At 39.4% G+C, this 13,120-nt stretch overlaps 1 protein-coding gene across 18 annotated transcripts in view; it reads right to left on the reverse strand.

The window, feature by feature from the left end:
- Positions 1–13,120, reverse strand: part of slc44a5b (solute carrier family 44 member 5b) — a 48,396-nt gene that overhangs the window by 4,949 nt on the left and 30,327 nt on the right. For all 18 annotated transcript variants that reach the window (XM_079826668.1, XM_079826678.1, XM_079826663.1 and 15 more), the window contains 12 exons: positions 12,038–12,121; positions 11,839–11,951; positions 9,867–9,998; positions 9,608–9,707; positions 9,391–9,483; positions 8,248–8,335; positions 7,845–8,107; positions 7,653–7,747; positions 6,701–6,804; positions 6,448–6,521; positions 6,021–6,091; positions 5,732–5,820 (listed from right to left, as the gene is read on the reverse strand). In XM_079826668.1, the coding sequence (XP_079682794.1) occupies positions 5,732–5,820; positions 6,021–6,091; positions 6,448–6,521; positions 6,701–6,804; positions 7,653–7,747; positions 7,845–8,107; positions 8,248–8,335; positions 9,391–9,483; positions 9,608–9,707; positions 9,867–9,998; positions 11,839–11,951; positions 12,038–12,121 (1,306 nt within the window). The remainder of the gene's footprint in view (positions 1–5,731; positions 5,821–6,020; positions 6,092–6,447; positions 6,522–6,700; positions 6,805–7,652; positions 7,748–7,844; positions 8,108–8,247; positions 8,336–9,390; positions 9,484–9,607; positions 9,708–9,866; positions 9,999–11,838; positions 11,952–12,037; positions 12,122–13,120) is intronic.

Below are 13,120 nucleotides of genomic sequence, written 5' to 3' on the forward strand. Positions count from 1 at the left end.
CATGTTATATGCACGTGTGTTTGAGACGGAGGGGAACAGGCGCGTGCGGGGCTCCCGCTGCACATTTCACGGAGGAAAACTTTCACAAACTTCGCAAGTTCAATACAGGATTCGCACAACGTCAGCTGCGTGAGACAAACACGGCCAGTGTGAATCATGCACGACGCGTGCGGGGCTCCGCGAGTTCAATGCAGGATATGCACAAAGGCTTGTCCTGAAAGCTGGATTTACAAACAGAAGCTGTTTACGGGCCACAACCTGTAAGTCTGATTTATTTTTCATCGATGTGTTTTCCTGTAATAGGTTGTAGCAAGGAAGTAAACAGATGACAACGCTGTTCTGCAAACCAGTCTGTTAAATGCTCATTCATACTTAACATTATCCGACGAACACCTAACGTTACAAACACTAACGTTAAAATCTCAACAGCGAACCTGGCATTAGTGTAAATGATTCTTTGATTAGAGCTTTTATGTATTATTTATCTACAGGCTTGCTAATCTAAACATGGTTCTATGTGAGATTTGGCTAACTTACTAGTAAAGCAGTGTTTAGTGTTTGTTTTGGGTTAATAGTTCTTGCGACAGATATTTGGCTATAATCGTTCTAAAAATACAAAAGTAACAGTGCCATTCAGTAGCGATCACTCTAGATCTGCAGTCTTTACTCTTGAGGACTGAACAGGTTGAACAGGTTCTGCTCGATCATCTTCACTAAAATGTTCTGGGTCTGATTCGGGCTCAGATTGGTGTGGTTTTATTGACGCCATTGTTTCTAATACTGACCAAAGCACAGTCTACCGGTAAAGGTAAGGGGCGTGGCATTTCCGATAAACGTGCACTGCGGTTAGCGAATCACAACACACTGGGCCAGCTAACCAATCTGAGCCCATTGCGTATTTTTGAGGGACTGGCTTCATACAACCCGGAAAGCATCAGACCGTTTTACAAGGAGGGACAGAGCAGTGTAGAATAAAGGTCAGATATATGAAAAATAATGATTTTTTTTTTTTTAAACGAAGCATGAACACATGTTACAGTGCACCACACAAACACAATCAAGCCTTCAAAAGAATGTGTTTTACCACCCCTTTAAACACACCTGAAACAGCTAATCAAGGTCTTACTAGACTAAGGCCCTGTCCCAAATGGCACCATAAACGCTCACGGTCAAGATCAAGATTCAAGATTCAAGAGTTTTATTTGTCACATACACAGTTATATACACAATATACAACTGGCAGTGAAATGTAAACAGGTCCGCTCCATGGACAGTGCAAATAACAGTTACAAGAAATTAAAATAGAAATAGAATAAAATTAGAATAAAAAGTATTAACATAAGTAGAATTATAAATAAATCAAGTAAAAGATAAAAATAGGAAATAAGATAAATAAAAATATAAAAAATATAAAAAATATGTGGATATGATAAGTGAGATAAACTGTAGACTTAAAAATAAGTGGTTAACATAAAATATATATATATGTATATATAAAGAAGTATAATGTGCAAGGTTTATTACAGGTTGTTACGCAGTAACAATAGGAAAGTAAAGTGCAGTGCAATTGCAGTATGTGAATGTTAATGTTAAAAAACCGTATGTTTATGCGTGTGCGGGGGTGAAGTGAAGTCACGTGACTGAGTTCAGGAGTCTGATGGCCTGGGGGAAGAAACTCCTCCTGAGTCTTTCAGTTTTTGCCATCAGGCTACGGAAGCGCTTACCAGATGGCAGCAGGGTGAAGTGAGAGTTTGCAGGGTGATTAATGTCTCTGATGATTTTAGTAGCTCTACCTCTGCAGCGTTTGGTGTAGATGTCCTGCAGAGACGGGAGAGCTGAGCCTGAGATGCGCTCGGATAAGCGCACCACTCTTTGCAGGGCTTTGCAGTCGTGACTGGTGCTGTTCCCGTACCACGCTGTGATGCACTGAGTCAGGACACTTTCAATCGCCCCTCGATAGAAAGTTTTCAGGATGGCTGGTGAAACCCTGAATTTCCTCAGCTGGCGCAGGTGGTACAGTCTTTGCCTGGCTTTTTTCACCTGTGTCTGGATGTGTGTAGTCCAGGTCAGATCCTCGGAGATGTTCACACCCAGGTATTTGAAGCTGCTCACTCTCTCTACCGGTGTCCCGCTGATCATGAGAGGGGAGTATGACCGATGCTGTCTCTTCCTGAAGTCCACAATCAGTTCTTTGGTCTTGTTAACATTCAGAGAGAGACAGTTGTCCTGGCACCATGATGTCAGTTGCTCCACTTCGTCCAAGTATGCCGTCTCATTGTTGTTGGAGATGAGACCCAGGACAACAGTATCATCAGCAAACTTGATGATCGAGGTGGAGCTGTGTGTGGACAAACAGTCATGGGTGTAGAGAGAGTAGAGCAGGGGACTCAGCACACAGCCCTGTGGAGCTCCAACACTCAGGGTGATGGAGGTGGAGGTGAACTGGCCTACTCTCACCGCCTGGGGTCTGCCAGTGAGGAAATCTTCAATCCAGAGGCAGAGAGAAGAATTCAGGCCTAGATCCAGGAGTTTGTGTGTTAGCTTAATGGGAACTATGGTGTTAAAGGCTGAGCTATAGTCAATAAATAGCAACCTGACATAGTTCCCACTTTTGCTGTCGATGTGAGTGAGGCAGGAGTGAAGGACGTGAGAAATGGCATCTTCAGTCGATCTATTGGGACGATAGGCAAACTGAAGAGGGTCCAAAGTGTCAGGAATGGAGGAGCAAATGTTGTTTTTAATGAGTCTCTCAAAGACCTTCATGACTAAAGATGTGAGAGCCACTGGACGATAGTCATTTAGGCAAGAGGGTTTACTGATCTTAGGTACAGGGATGATGGAGGATCGTTTGAAGGAGGTGGGGACAACAGATGTAGCAAGGGACTCGTTGAATATGGATGTAAAGAGCCCTGCGAGCTGATCAGCACAGGACCGCAGAACACGACCTGAAATACCATCCGGCCCAGCAGCTTTCCTGACATCCACACGTTTGAGTGCCCTCCGAACCTCGTCCTCCGAGACAGAGATCACGTGACCGTTGCTGCTCTGAGGCACTCTCTCTGACGCGTCACTCGCCGGAGTCGCGCTGCCGCGATTACCATCAAAGCGAGCGTAGAAAGAGTTTAACTCGTTCACCAGTAACGGATCAGCTCTCACCTCTGCAGAGGATTTAGTTCCAAAAGCACAGATGGTTCTCAGTCCCTGCCACATCCGCCGGGAGTCGTTGAGTTGGAAATGAGATTCCACTCTGTCTTTATAGCGGAGTTTTGCGGCTTTAACGGCGCGCCGGAGGGCGTAACATGAAGCTTTGTACTCCCTCATATCCCCCGTTAGGAGACCGGCATTGTAAGCGGTGGTGCGCGAGTTTACTGCAGTGCGAATTGAACTGTCCACCCACGGTTTCTGATTAGGGAAGGACGTTATAGTTAATGTTTGTGTGGCTTGCTCTGTCAGTGTGTTAATAAAGCAGAGTGCCACTTCTGTGAACTCGCTGACGTCTTCAGAACTCGCGCGGAACATGTCCCAGTCGACGTCATCAAGAGCTGCCTGTAGCGTGATCTCTGAATGGGATGACCAGCGTTTGACTTCCCTCCTCACCGGGGGCTCTTGAACGAGCCTTTGTTTATATTCCGGTGTGAGGAAAATGGCGGCATGGTCCGATTTGCCAAAAGCTGGCTGTGAACGAGCTTTGTAGGCGTTCTTAAACGGAGAGTAGCAATGATCCAGTGTGTTTGCTCCTCGTGTGGGACAGGAGACATGCTGGTGAAAGTTTGGCAATACTCTCTTTAGGTTAGCTTTGTTAAAATCACCCGCGACGATGAAAGCAGCGTCGGGGTGTTTGTTTATGAAGCCGCTGGTCACATCATGGAGGGCAGATAAAGCCAGCCCCGTGTCTGCTTGTGGTGGAATATAAACGGCAGTGGCGATGACCGAGGAAAACTCCCTCGGCAGGTAGAAAGGCCGGCAAATGATAGTTAAATGTTCCAAGTGAGGCGAGCAGGATCGCGAAAGAATGGAGATGTTCCTAGGATCGCACCATTTCTTGTTTATCATGAAACACACTCCACCGCCTTTAGATTTCCCGGCCTCGGCTGTTCTGTCCATCCGAAAAACAGAGAAGTTCTCGGACGGCGTCACAGCTGTATCCGGGACCGCTGGCGTGAGCCATGTTTCGGACAGACAATAGATGTTGCAGTCTCTCATGTCCCGTTGAAAACTTATCCTGGCTCTAAGATCGTCCATCTTATTCTCCAAGGATTGGACATTTGCGAGCAAAATGCTCGGGAGAGGAGGACTGAATGCTCTTTTTCTCAGTCTGTTGCGGATCCCAGCGCGTTTCCCGCGGTGTTTTTTGAATCTTCGCCGTCGACTCGAGTGGCCATTGTTCAACTCGGCGTCCCGGCGAATCTCAGATGGAAGATTGGAGAAAGTGTCCTGAAACAGGTCAGTGTAGCGGTAACCAATTTCCAGAAGTGTTTTGCTGTCGTAACAGATCAAAGCAGATGATCCGTTGGAAAAAATAGAGAGTAAAAGAGAGTAGAATAATAAATAAAAGCAAAGTCTTAGCGGAGCGACCTGAACGGCGACCGAGCACGGCGGCGCCATTTTGCAGTCTTCCTCTGAGTCCGCACTTTCGCGACGTAATGCCACTTTGACTGCCGGGAAGAAGTCTGCTGCATAACCCGCACCAGTGCGGGCTCGGCAGATGTGCGCATCGAGGGCGCATATCGACCTCAAAGGGGGTGCTTGCGAGCACCCTTTCTAAGACCTAAAATGACGAATGGGACACACTGCGGTCTCGTGGACTTAACGGACACGCACACACAGCGGCCATTGTAAGTCCACAAGACCGAAAGTGCACATGAAGTGTGCCATTTGGGACAGGGCCATACTAGAAACTTCCAGCAGGTGTGTTGAGGCAAGCTGGAGCTAAACTCTGCAGGACAGTGACCCTCCAGGACAGAGTTTTTTATAAATCCCGATATGTGCATGGAAAAATGTGTAAGCACATTTCAATGCCTTTTCTTTGCATACGCAACATTAATGGTGTTTTAATCAGTCTCTTTTGTCCACTTTGAACCACTTTTGTCCTGATTTCTTCGAGGGGATGGTCTATGGATGGGTATAATTGATCTAATGGACAAAATATGCTTACGCAATTTACATATGAACGTGCCTGGAGATGAAGGAAAAACATACGGATAGCAGCAGCTTTCATTTCTGCTCTGACAGCCGCAAGACCACGGCGAACGCTGTGAGTGTGTGTAAGAAATCAGGAATGGGGAGAACATTGTGCTTGGTATGTTTTTTTCATCTTCAAAACAAACCTGGGTCTACAGACAACAAAGTTTAAATCTTGTCTGGCTAGCGCACTTCCCATAATGTCTACGTATTAGGTCAGTAGGCGGACAGTTGTTGGTCTTTTGCGGCTGTTCGAACACATTCAACCACAACCTGTATTTCCGCTTGTCCGCTTGTGAGCCGATCGACCAAAACATCTTAATACCAGGTGTAAACAGGGCCTAAAGGTGAGGGTTCCCATACCCTCTTGATTGATGAGATGATGTTTTTTATAAAATAACAAATATATCAAATGCTATTATAAATATTTATCTATTAATATTTAAATCAGTCTTGAAGACTGTAGAAGACTGAAATCTGAGGAATCACTTTAACAACAAATAAAAGCATCATTTCTAAAACATAAGCGAGCTGTAATGCGTTCACTCACCAGTAGAGGGACCCAATAGTAATTTAATGATGGCACCTCTTCCTGGATTACTGGTATTTGGCGGGTGAAGAAAAAGAACGCAAGGACACCTGCAAAAAACATTCATCAGCAAACAAAAGGAGCCTGCAAACAATGTGACATCAATAATTTGTTTGTTTCTAGTTAAATGTATGTTTGTATATAGGCAGTAGGTCTATATGCAGTGCCTGTGTGCATTTGTTAAAAGCCCTTAGACTGTTTGTCTTAATGTTTCCTTGTCTGTATGACACAGACGAAACAGGCGACTCACCCATACTCCCTGAGATCAGCAGTTTGCCCAAGAACAGCAGGAAGTCAGTCACCTTGTCCAGAACAGCAACTCTAGACACACACAAAAAAAAAAAACACAAACAGATGCTGTATTATAGATGTATTTAGTACTTAATTATATGGAATATTTAGACAATTCACAATTTAATTGATAATATTTATCCAAATGTCTGACTTGTATTAATCAAATATTGTTGAAATTATGCTTCACAAATATGCTTTTTATGGTAAAGAGGCAACATTTAGTGAAATTTGACTGATAATCCTTTGATAATACTGTAGCAAGAAAAAAAAAACATAACATCTGGGAAATGTCACAATAACTTAAACTAATTTTGTGTGTAAGAGAAAGTCCTTGCAGCTTCACACCTCGATGACATTATAAATGGCTCAGCTGTGAGTCTTACCTCATAACGTTCCTCATTAACAGGAAGAAAGCGTCTCGCGCTGAGGAACAGAAATTCTTCCCATATATTGAAATCTGAGGAACAAAAGGAGATCAGTCAGTCCGTCTCCAAACCTCAGATTCGACATTGCCTTTCATACTTAAATTAAACTATTTAAAGGTATCTGCACTCAAAAGGCATGCGGTTATATAGTTATATATAAAAAAAATAAAGTCATGAAATGCCTGTACCTTGAAAAAGTGGTGTGACTCACCATAATGTAAGCATTCCTGTTCATGAACTTGATAAAGTGCTCAAGGCACCAGAAACAGCATTTGAGGCAGCACAGCAGGAAGCGTGTAAATGCATTGTGAGCACCTGCGACAAAGACAGAAGGAAGAGCAACATCATTATTCACAATGTATTCTATACTGATATACACTACTTTTGGTTACATTTTATTTGAAAGTGTCCGTGTTACAGTGTAATTATGCATGTACTGTGTAATGATAATTCAGGGTTAGGATTAGGGTGTGGATAAGGTTAATTGCATATAATTATACATAATGTATAGTTATTACTACAGTAACTAACTACATGTAACGTGTAACAAGGACACTGTAAAATAAAGTGTTACAGATTTTTTAAAATGTTTATGAAAGAAGTCTCTTATGCTCACCAAGGCTGTATTTACAATATCAAAAATACAGTAAAACAGCCATATTGTGAAATATTAGTACAATTTAAATAGCGGTTTTCCATTTTAATATATTTTAACATGTAATATAATCCTGTGATGGCAAGACTGAATTTTCATCAGCTATTATTCCAGTCTTCAGTCACATGATCCTTCAAAAATCATTCTAATATGCTGATTTGGTGCTCAATAAACATTTCTTATCATTATCAATCAATGTTTAAAATAGTTGTGCTGCTTAATATTTGTGTGCAAACTGTGATATATATTTTTTCAGGATTCTTTGATGAATACTTAGTTCAAAAGAAATATTTTGTTACAAATGTTTTTACTTTTGATCATTTTAATGCATTACTGGTGAATAAACCTATTAATTTCTTTCAATTAAAACTGTATTAACCCCAAACTTTTGAACAGGAGTGTAAAAGTTAAACAACAGTTTAAAACCTCTGTGAACATTTCTGAATTATGATGCAAATGAGGCAGCAGTTCCAATCAAACCTCTGAAAATTTGCATGAAATTTCATACCTTTCAGTTTGTGGTCGAGATACTCCAGAATAATCCGGATGAACTGTACGATGGACAGAATCAAAGCTCCAAATGCAAGAGAGCCTGTGTGAAACCTGGAATAACATTGTATTGTGATTACAGTGAACGTTTCATTCTAGTCCAACATCCATAATCACCTACAAGTTTCTAAAAGCTCTGATGGCAACATACCTTAAAGCCCTGCCAAATGATGAAGCCAAGGGGCAAGATGGGATATCTTCTGGCTTCCTCAAGGCCCAGTAATATGAGGCAAAAGCCCCAGCGAGGGTGCATTGGCCCAGAGCGATGGTGAAATTCACCAGCCAGAGGAAGACCAGTAAATTGCAGAGCTGAAGAACAAAGATATAACGGTGGTACAAACTCTCCCCACCATAAAAAGCAAACGTGCACTGGGAGCCCGGACACAGTTTGGTCACGTTTGATTGACTGAAGGTCTGAAACACATCAAAGAGACACAAACAATCACCAATATGACAGTTACTAGATCAGAATCAATACAAATGGACTCGATGCTTAAATTTAGTACAAATGAAAACCTGTACACTGGTTAAGCAGACTCTTGGTTAGTTCTTACCTCTGGGTCACAGGTGAGATTGGTATACTTGCAGTCGGGTAGTGTTGACATTACTTTATATACAGCATCCCCAGATGAGGCCAGGAACCTGGAAGAAGTTATGGTTAAGGAGACTAAAATACAAACTAGTTAAAGCTAAAGTGTGTCATTTCTGTTCCAGTAAATGGACTGCTAAAATAATCTCACCCCAAAATCATGCATACATATATGCATATGGGTGATTCTATAATTGAAGGTACATTTGGTGTCCAAAGTCTTTTTTTCCCCCTGCTTTTTTCAAATGGTTATATTTTTTTATTATTTTAATTATTTGTTACTCATTATCATGGATCACAAGATGTTACAGGCCATAACAATATAATATTTTCTGTAAAAAGTGTCTTATATAGCTGAAAATCATGATTTCTTCCGAATTAGTGTATTTTTTCCATCATGTATCATTGTGTAATCAAAATATTTTATTTTAGGTAATATTTAATTTAAAAAATAAAAAAAAATCCTAATTCTACCACATTAAATTGTTTAAAAATAGGTTATAATCTTAAATAATCGTATAAAAAATGTGTACATAAATATTGCGTCAACTCGATTGTATATATATAAAAATACAAGAAATATTTTAATCTAAAAATTTCTTACACCAAGAGTTATTTTGTAAAACATTAAAATTATTACAATATCAAAAGGAAAGCCGAATTTATCACTGATCGCAAAGTGGGTTGTTTAAAAGTCTTTTAATCATGATTTCATCAGTGCCATGTGCTTTTAGCACTTACTCTAGCAAGTGGAGGTTTTGGCTAAAAAGTTTAAAATTGTCAATCCTGTTCCGTCAATCTCTGTTACCAATGTTATTTCTACATTTTGCCTAATTTGTCTGTGACGGAGTTGACAAATAATACTACAAAGAAATTACTTTTTTGTTCAAAGTAAAAAAGGAAGTAACTTGTGTTTGACAGGCACTGAATTATTAAAACTGATTATGTTTTTAATAAGAATACTGGAAAGAATTTCTGTTAGTGAACAGTTTTTTTGAAATGCCAAATGAATCTCCAATTATAGAATCACTCATATATTAATATGCATATATTAATCTTGCATATATTAATTTGAACCCAGCATTCATTTAAATTGAGATTTGGATACACAGCTGTAACGGCCCAGTACGCGATACAGAGAGCCAGCATCAGAAAGGTGATGATGGGATAGAATAGTGTCGACATAATGCAGCCAATCGCCCTGTAGGAAAGAGAGAGATGTGAAAAAAACAGCAATAACATTTGACAGCTTTGTTTCAGGTGTTTTTCTATTCTTTCCATTTACATGCACCGGCATTAAATAAAAGAAAGAGAAAGAAACGTACTTGCTGCCCTCTTTCAGAAGAGCGATGGCAATGCGAACTCTGTTCCGCAGGAATATCAGCACTAAGATGATGATAGCTTCAATGACAGCCAAGGAGATCACTGCGGTACGATATCAAGCTGTCATTCTTCCATCAAACTGAACTTTTCATAACCTTTATCAACTTGAAAGTGGAGGTGCATTGCTTGGTTTGAGATGTATTATTTGATTTAAACTGCACTACAAACACTCATATACTGGAATAACTGAAGAAATCTCACTGAATATGAGCCAGGTCTGACTCAGCTGCAGGTAAACCCGGAAGTCAGTCTGGAATCCGATGTCTGAGATGGTGATATCAGAGTCCGGCTTCCCCTTGAGTAAACTGTACTCCCAGTAACAATGCCATATTCCTGTAAATGACAGTCAGGACACGGTGGGTGAACCCATAGTGCAAAGAAATTCACAAACGTACTTATCTAACAAATCATTTATTGTTAAAGGGACAGTTCAACAACAACAAAAATAAAATTCTGTCATCAAAAGCTCTTTATAAACCCATAAGACTTTTGTTCAACTTCAGAAGACAAATAAAGATATTTTAATAATATCTGAGAGACTCTGTCCCTCCACAGAAAGTCTATTGACCCCAAACTCTGACGCTCAAAACATTCATAAAGAGATCATAAAATAAATCCATACGAATGGAGCGGTTTAATCCAAGTCTTCTGAAGAGACATTGTAGCAATGCTACAATAATGCTAAGAACAATAAGCATTGCTACAGCATGATCTCCTTATATGATGAAAAGATTGAATTTAGGTTTTTAATCACATTTAAACATTAATCAGCGCACATAAACTCAACCGTACTTGCTTAACGCACAAGAACAAACCTCATTGGTTCTTGCGGAAGCTGAAACGTCCTGATGACATGCGAGAAATCACCTCTTGCAAGCATGTGCATAATTCAAGTGCATTATGTATAAATATTCACTAATTTTTTTTATGTGAATAAAACCTTTAATTTAATCTGTTCAACATATAAAGTGATCTCTTGTATCTCTTCCAAGACTTGGAACAAACCGCTTGATTCATATGGATTAGGCTTATGATCTCTTTCTGAATGTTTTGAAGCATCAGAGTTTTTGGTGAATAGAATATCCCTTTATGATCAGTTAAAAGATCAGAGAACATTCATTGTTGCAATCCAAAGAAGCCTGAGAGTTCATGAGAAAACCAGATCAGTCCGATTCATGAACGATTCAAACTGGATCATTTGATTCACTGAAAATATCTGACTCAAAAAAAAAAGTTTTAAAGTTTTCTTTTTCAGTCCAATTTCCATTTTGTATTTAATTATGAGGTTTAAATACTTCTTTTGGTGACTTTTTATGCATTAATTTGTGCTTGATTATCTTGTCTGCCGGTTTCTTAACAGGCTATTTTCTGTGCATCAAAAAGCATGCTTATTACAATGTTGTCAAATTGCTAACCAAGATCATGTACCACCTTTTTCAGTCCAAACACACACTGTGTGGAGTGTATATTAGTGAATATTATTTGGCATGGATAACCAAAACTTGCCCACAATGTTCAAATCACAAATTCACGAGACAGAACTATTAAGATAACATGTTTTTGTTTCATGTTGCGAAAGTAGAAGTTTTGAAGAAGTCAGTCAATTATAATTTGTATGATCATTAATTGGTCAGTAAACAAAGGTGCTTTAGCCTATTTATTAATAAAGCACACACACTTGATAGTTAGGGGGTTCGGGGGCATGGTCCCTTGAGAAAATTTTGATTTCTCTGATCTACTTATGTGCATTTTAAGACGTTCAAAAGACAAAAAATGGATGAGAAATAGCTTTAAAACCAAGTCAGTGGGCAGTAGATTATTTGTCAATGAGTTGCTCTCTCCATCACTCTTTCTTTTTCTCTCATTCTCCTTATCTTGCCCTGTCTCTTCCCTTCCTAAAGCAGTCAAGAAGGTAAACATAGGGTCAATTTATATTTAGAATATTTTTTATTAATCACTTTCTAAGACAAGTTAATTTACTGAAGGCTACGAACGCTAGTTATATATTAAAAACGAACCACCCGAACCATGTTTTGAAGTTTGAAAAGAGTGATTTTTTGCTGTGTTCCCCTGAAGAATGACAGTCATGAGAGTGACTATCCCTTTAAGAGATTATTGAAGTCTAGTATATGACAGTTTAGTTTTGGTCTTGGGTTCTTTAGTCATTACCAACCATAGCCCACAGCCAGGATGACCCCGAAGATGACCATCCAGAAGAGAACGCCAGCGGTGAACCTCAGCAGCAGAATAAACATCAGACTGACCAGCATGCTAATCACCAGACCACTGAAAACACCCATAAAAACAGATCAGCTACATCCTATTAATCTATTGTATTTAGTTGAATGGTCAAACACTAATGTAATACATACATTAGGATCCAAAACCACGAGCTGGCGTAATCCTCAAAGATCTTGATGCCGACCTCCTTTGCATCTAACAGGCTGGTGATGCCACTGTAAAAGATCAAAAAAGCCATCAAAAACAATACAAACTGCACATTCAACTTATTGACTGTACAGAGCAGTATATGAGGAGGTTTGTCTCTCTCTCTCTCTCTCTCTCTCTCTCTCTCTCTCTCTCTCTCTCTCTCTCTCTCTCTCTCATAAACGTGCCACATACCGTCCATTTTTCATAAAACTAAGAAGCACTACAGTTCAACAGTGATCAGGTGGATGTTTCACACAGGTGTTACCAGTGTAAGAAGACATCAGTTGTTCTATTGCTCTCCATTCATGAAAAATCCATGTTTTTTCATGCACAGTGAAGGACAAGTGTTAAGTCTTTGTTTATTTTATCGACAACTGAAAATGATGCTCTGAGGGACAGAAGTACAGTCTGTGCAATAAACTTTTCTGTCTAAAAAAGGTCAATGATGATCTAATTTGGTCCAAGTTTTACTTTTTCTTTATTTCTAAGCATCACAGTATCATTTTCAAAATACAAATTAATATAGCACACTCTATGTAAGTCTATGGTAAGAGAAGTGTTTGTATATAACACTACCATTCAAAAGTTTTCGTTTTTTTCTTTTAAAGAAATTAATACTTTTATTCAGCAAGGATGCATTAAATTGATCAAATGTGACTGTAAAGACATTTACAGTTACCAAAGATTCCAATATTAAAATAAATGCTGTTCCTATGAACTTTCTATTCGTCAAAGAAAAAAATGATCACATTTTCCATAAAAATGGCAGCACAACTGTTTTTAAAGTTGATAATAATAAGAATCGTTTCATGATCAGCATATTAGAATGATTTCTGAAGGATCATGTGACTGAAGACTGGAGTAAGGATGCTAAAAAATGCACAGGAATAAATTACATTTAAAAACATTTTATTTGTAACAATATTACTGTATTTACTGTATAAATACAGTCACCCTTGGTGAGCATAAGATACATAAAACATAAAACCGACCTAAACTTTTGAATGGAAGTGTATTCAATGGAT

This window comes from Gobio gobio, assembly GCF_949357685.1.
Source record: "Gobio gobio genome assembly, chromosome: 10".
Lineage (NCBI taxonomy): Eukaryota > Metazoa > Chordata > Actinopteri > Cypriniformes > Gobionidae > Gobio > Gobio gobio.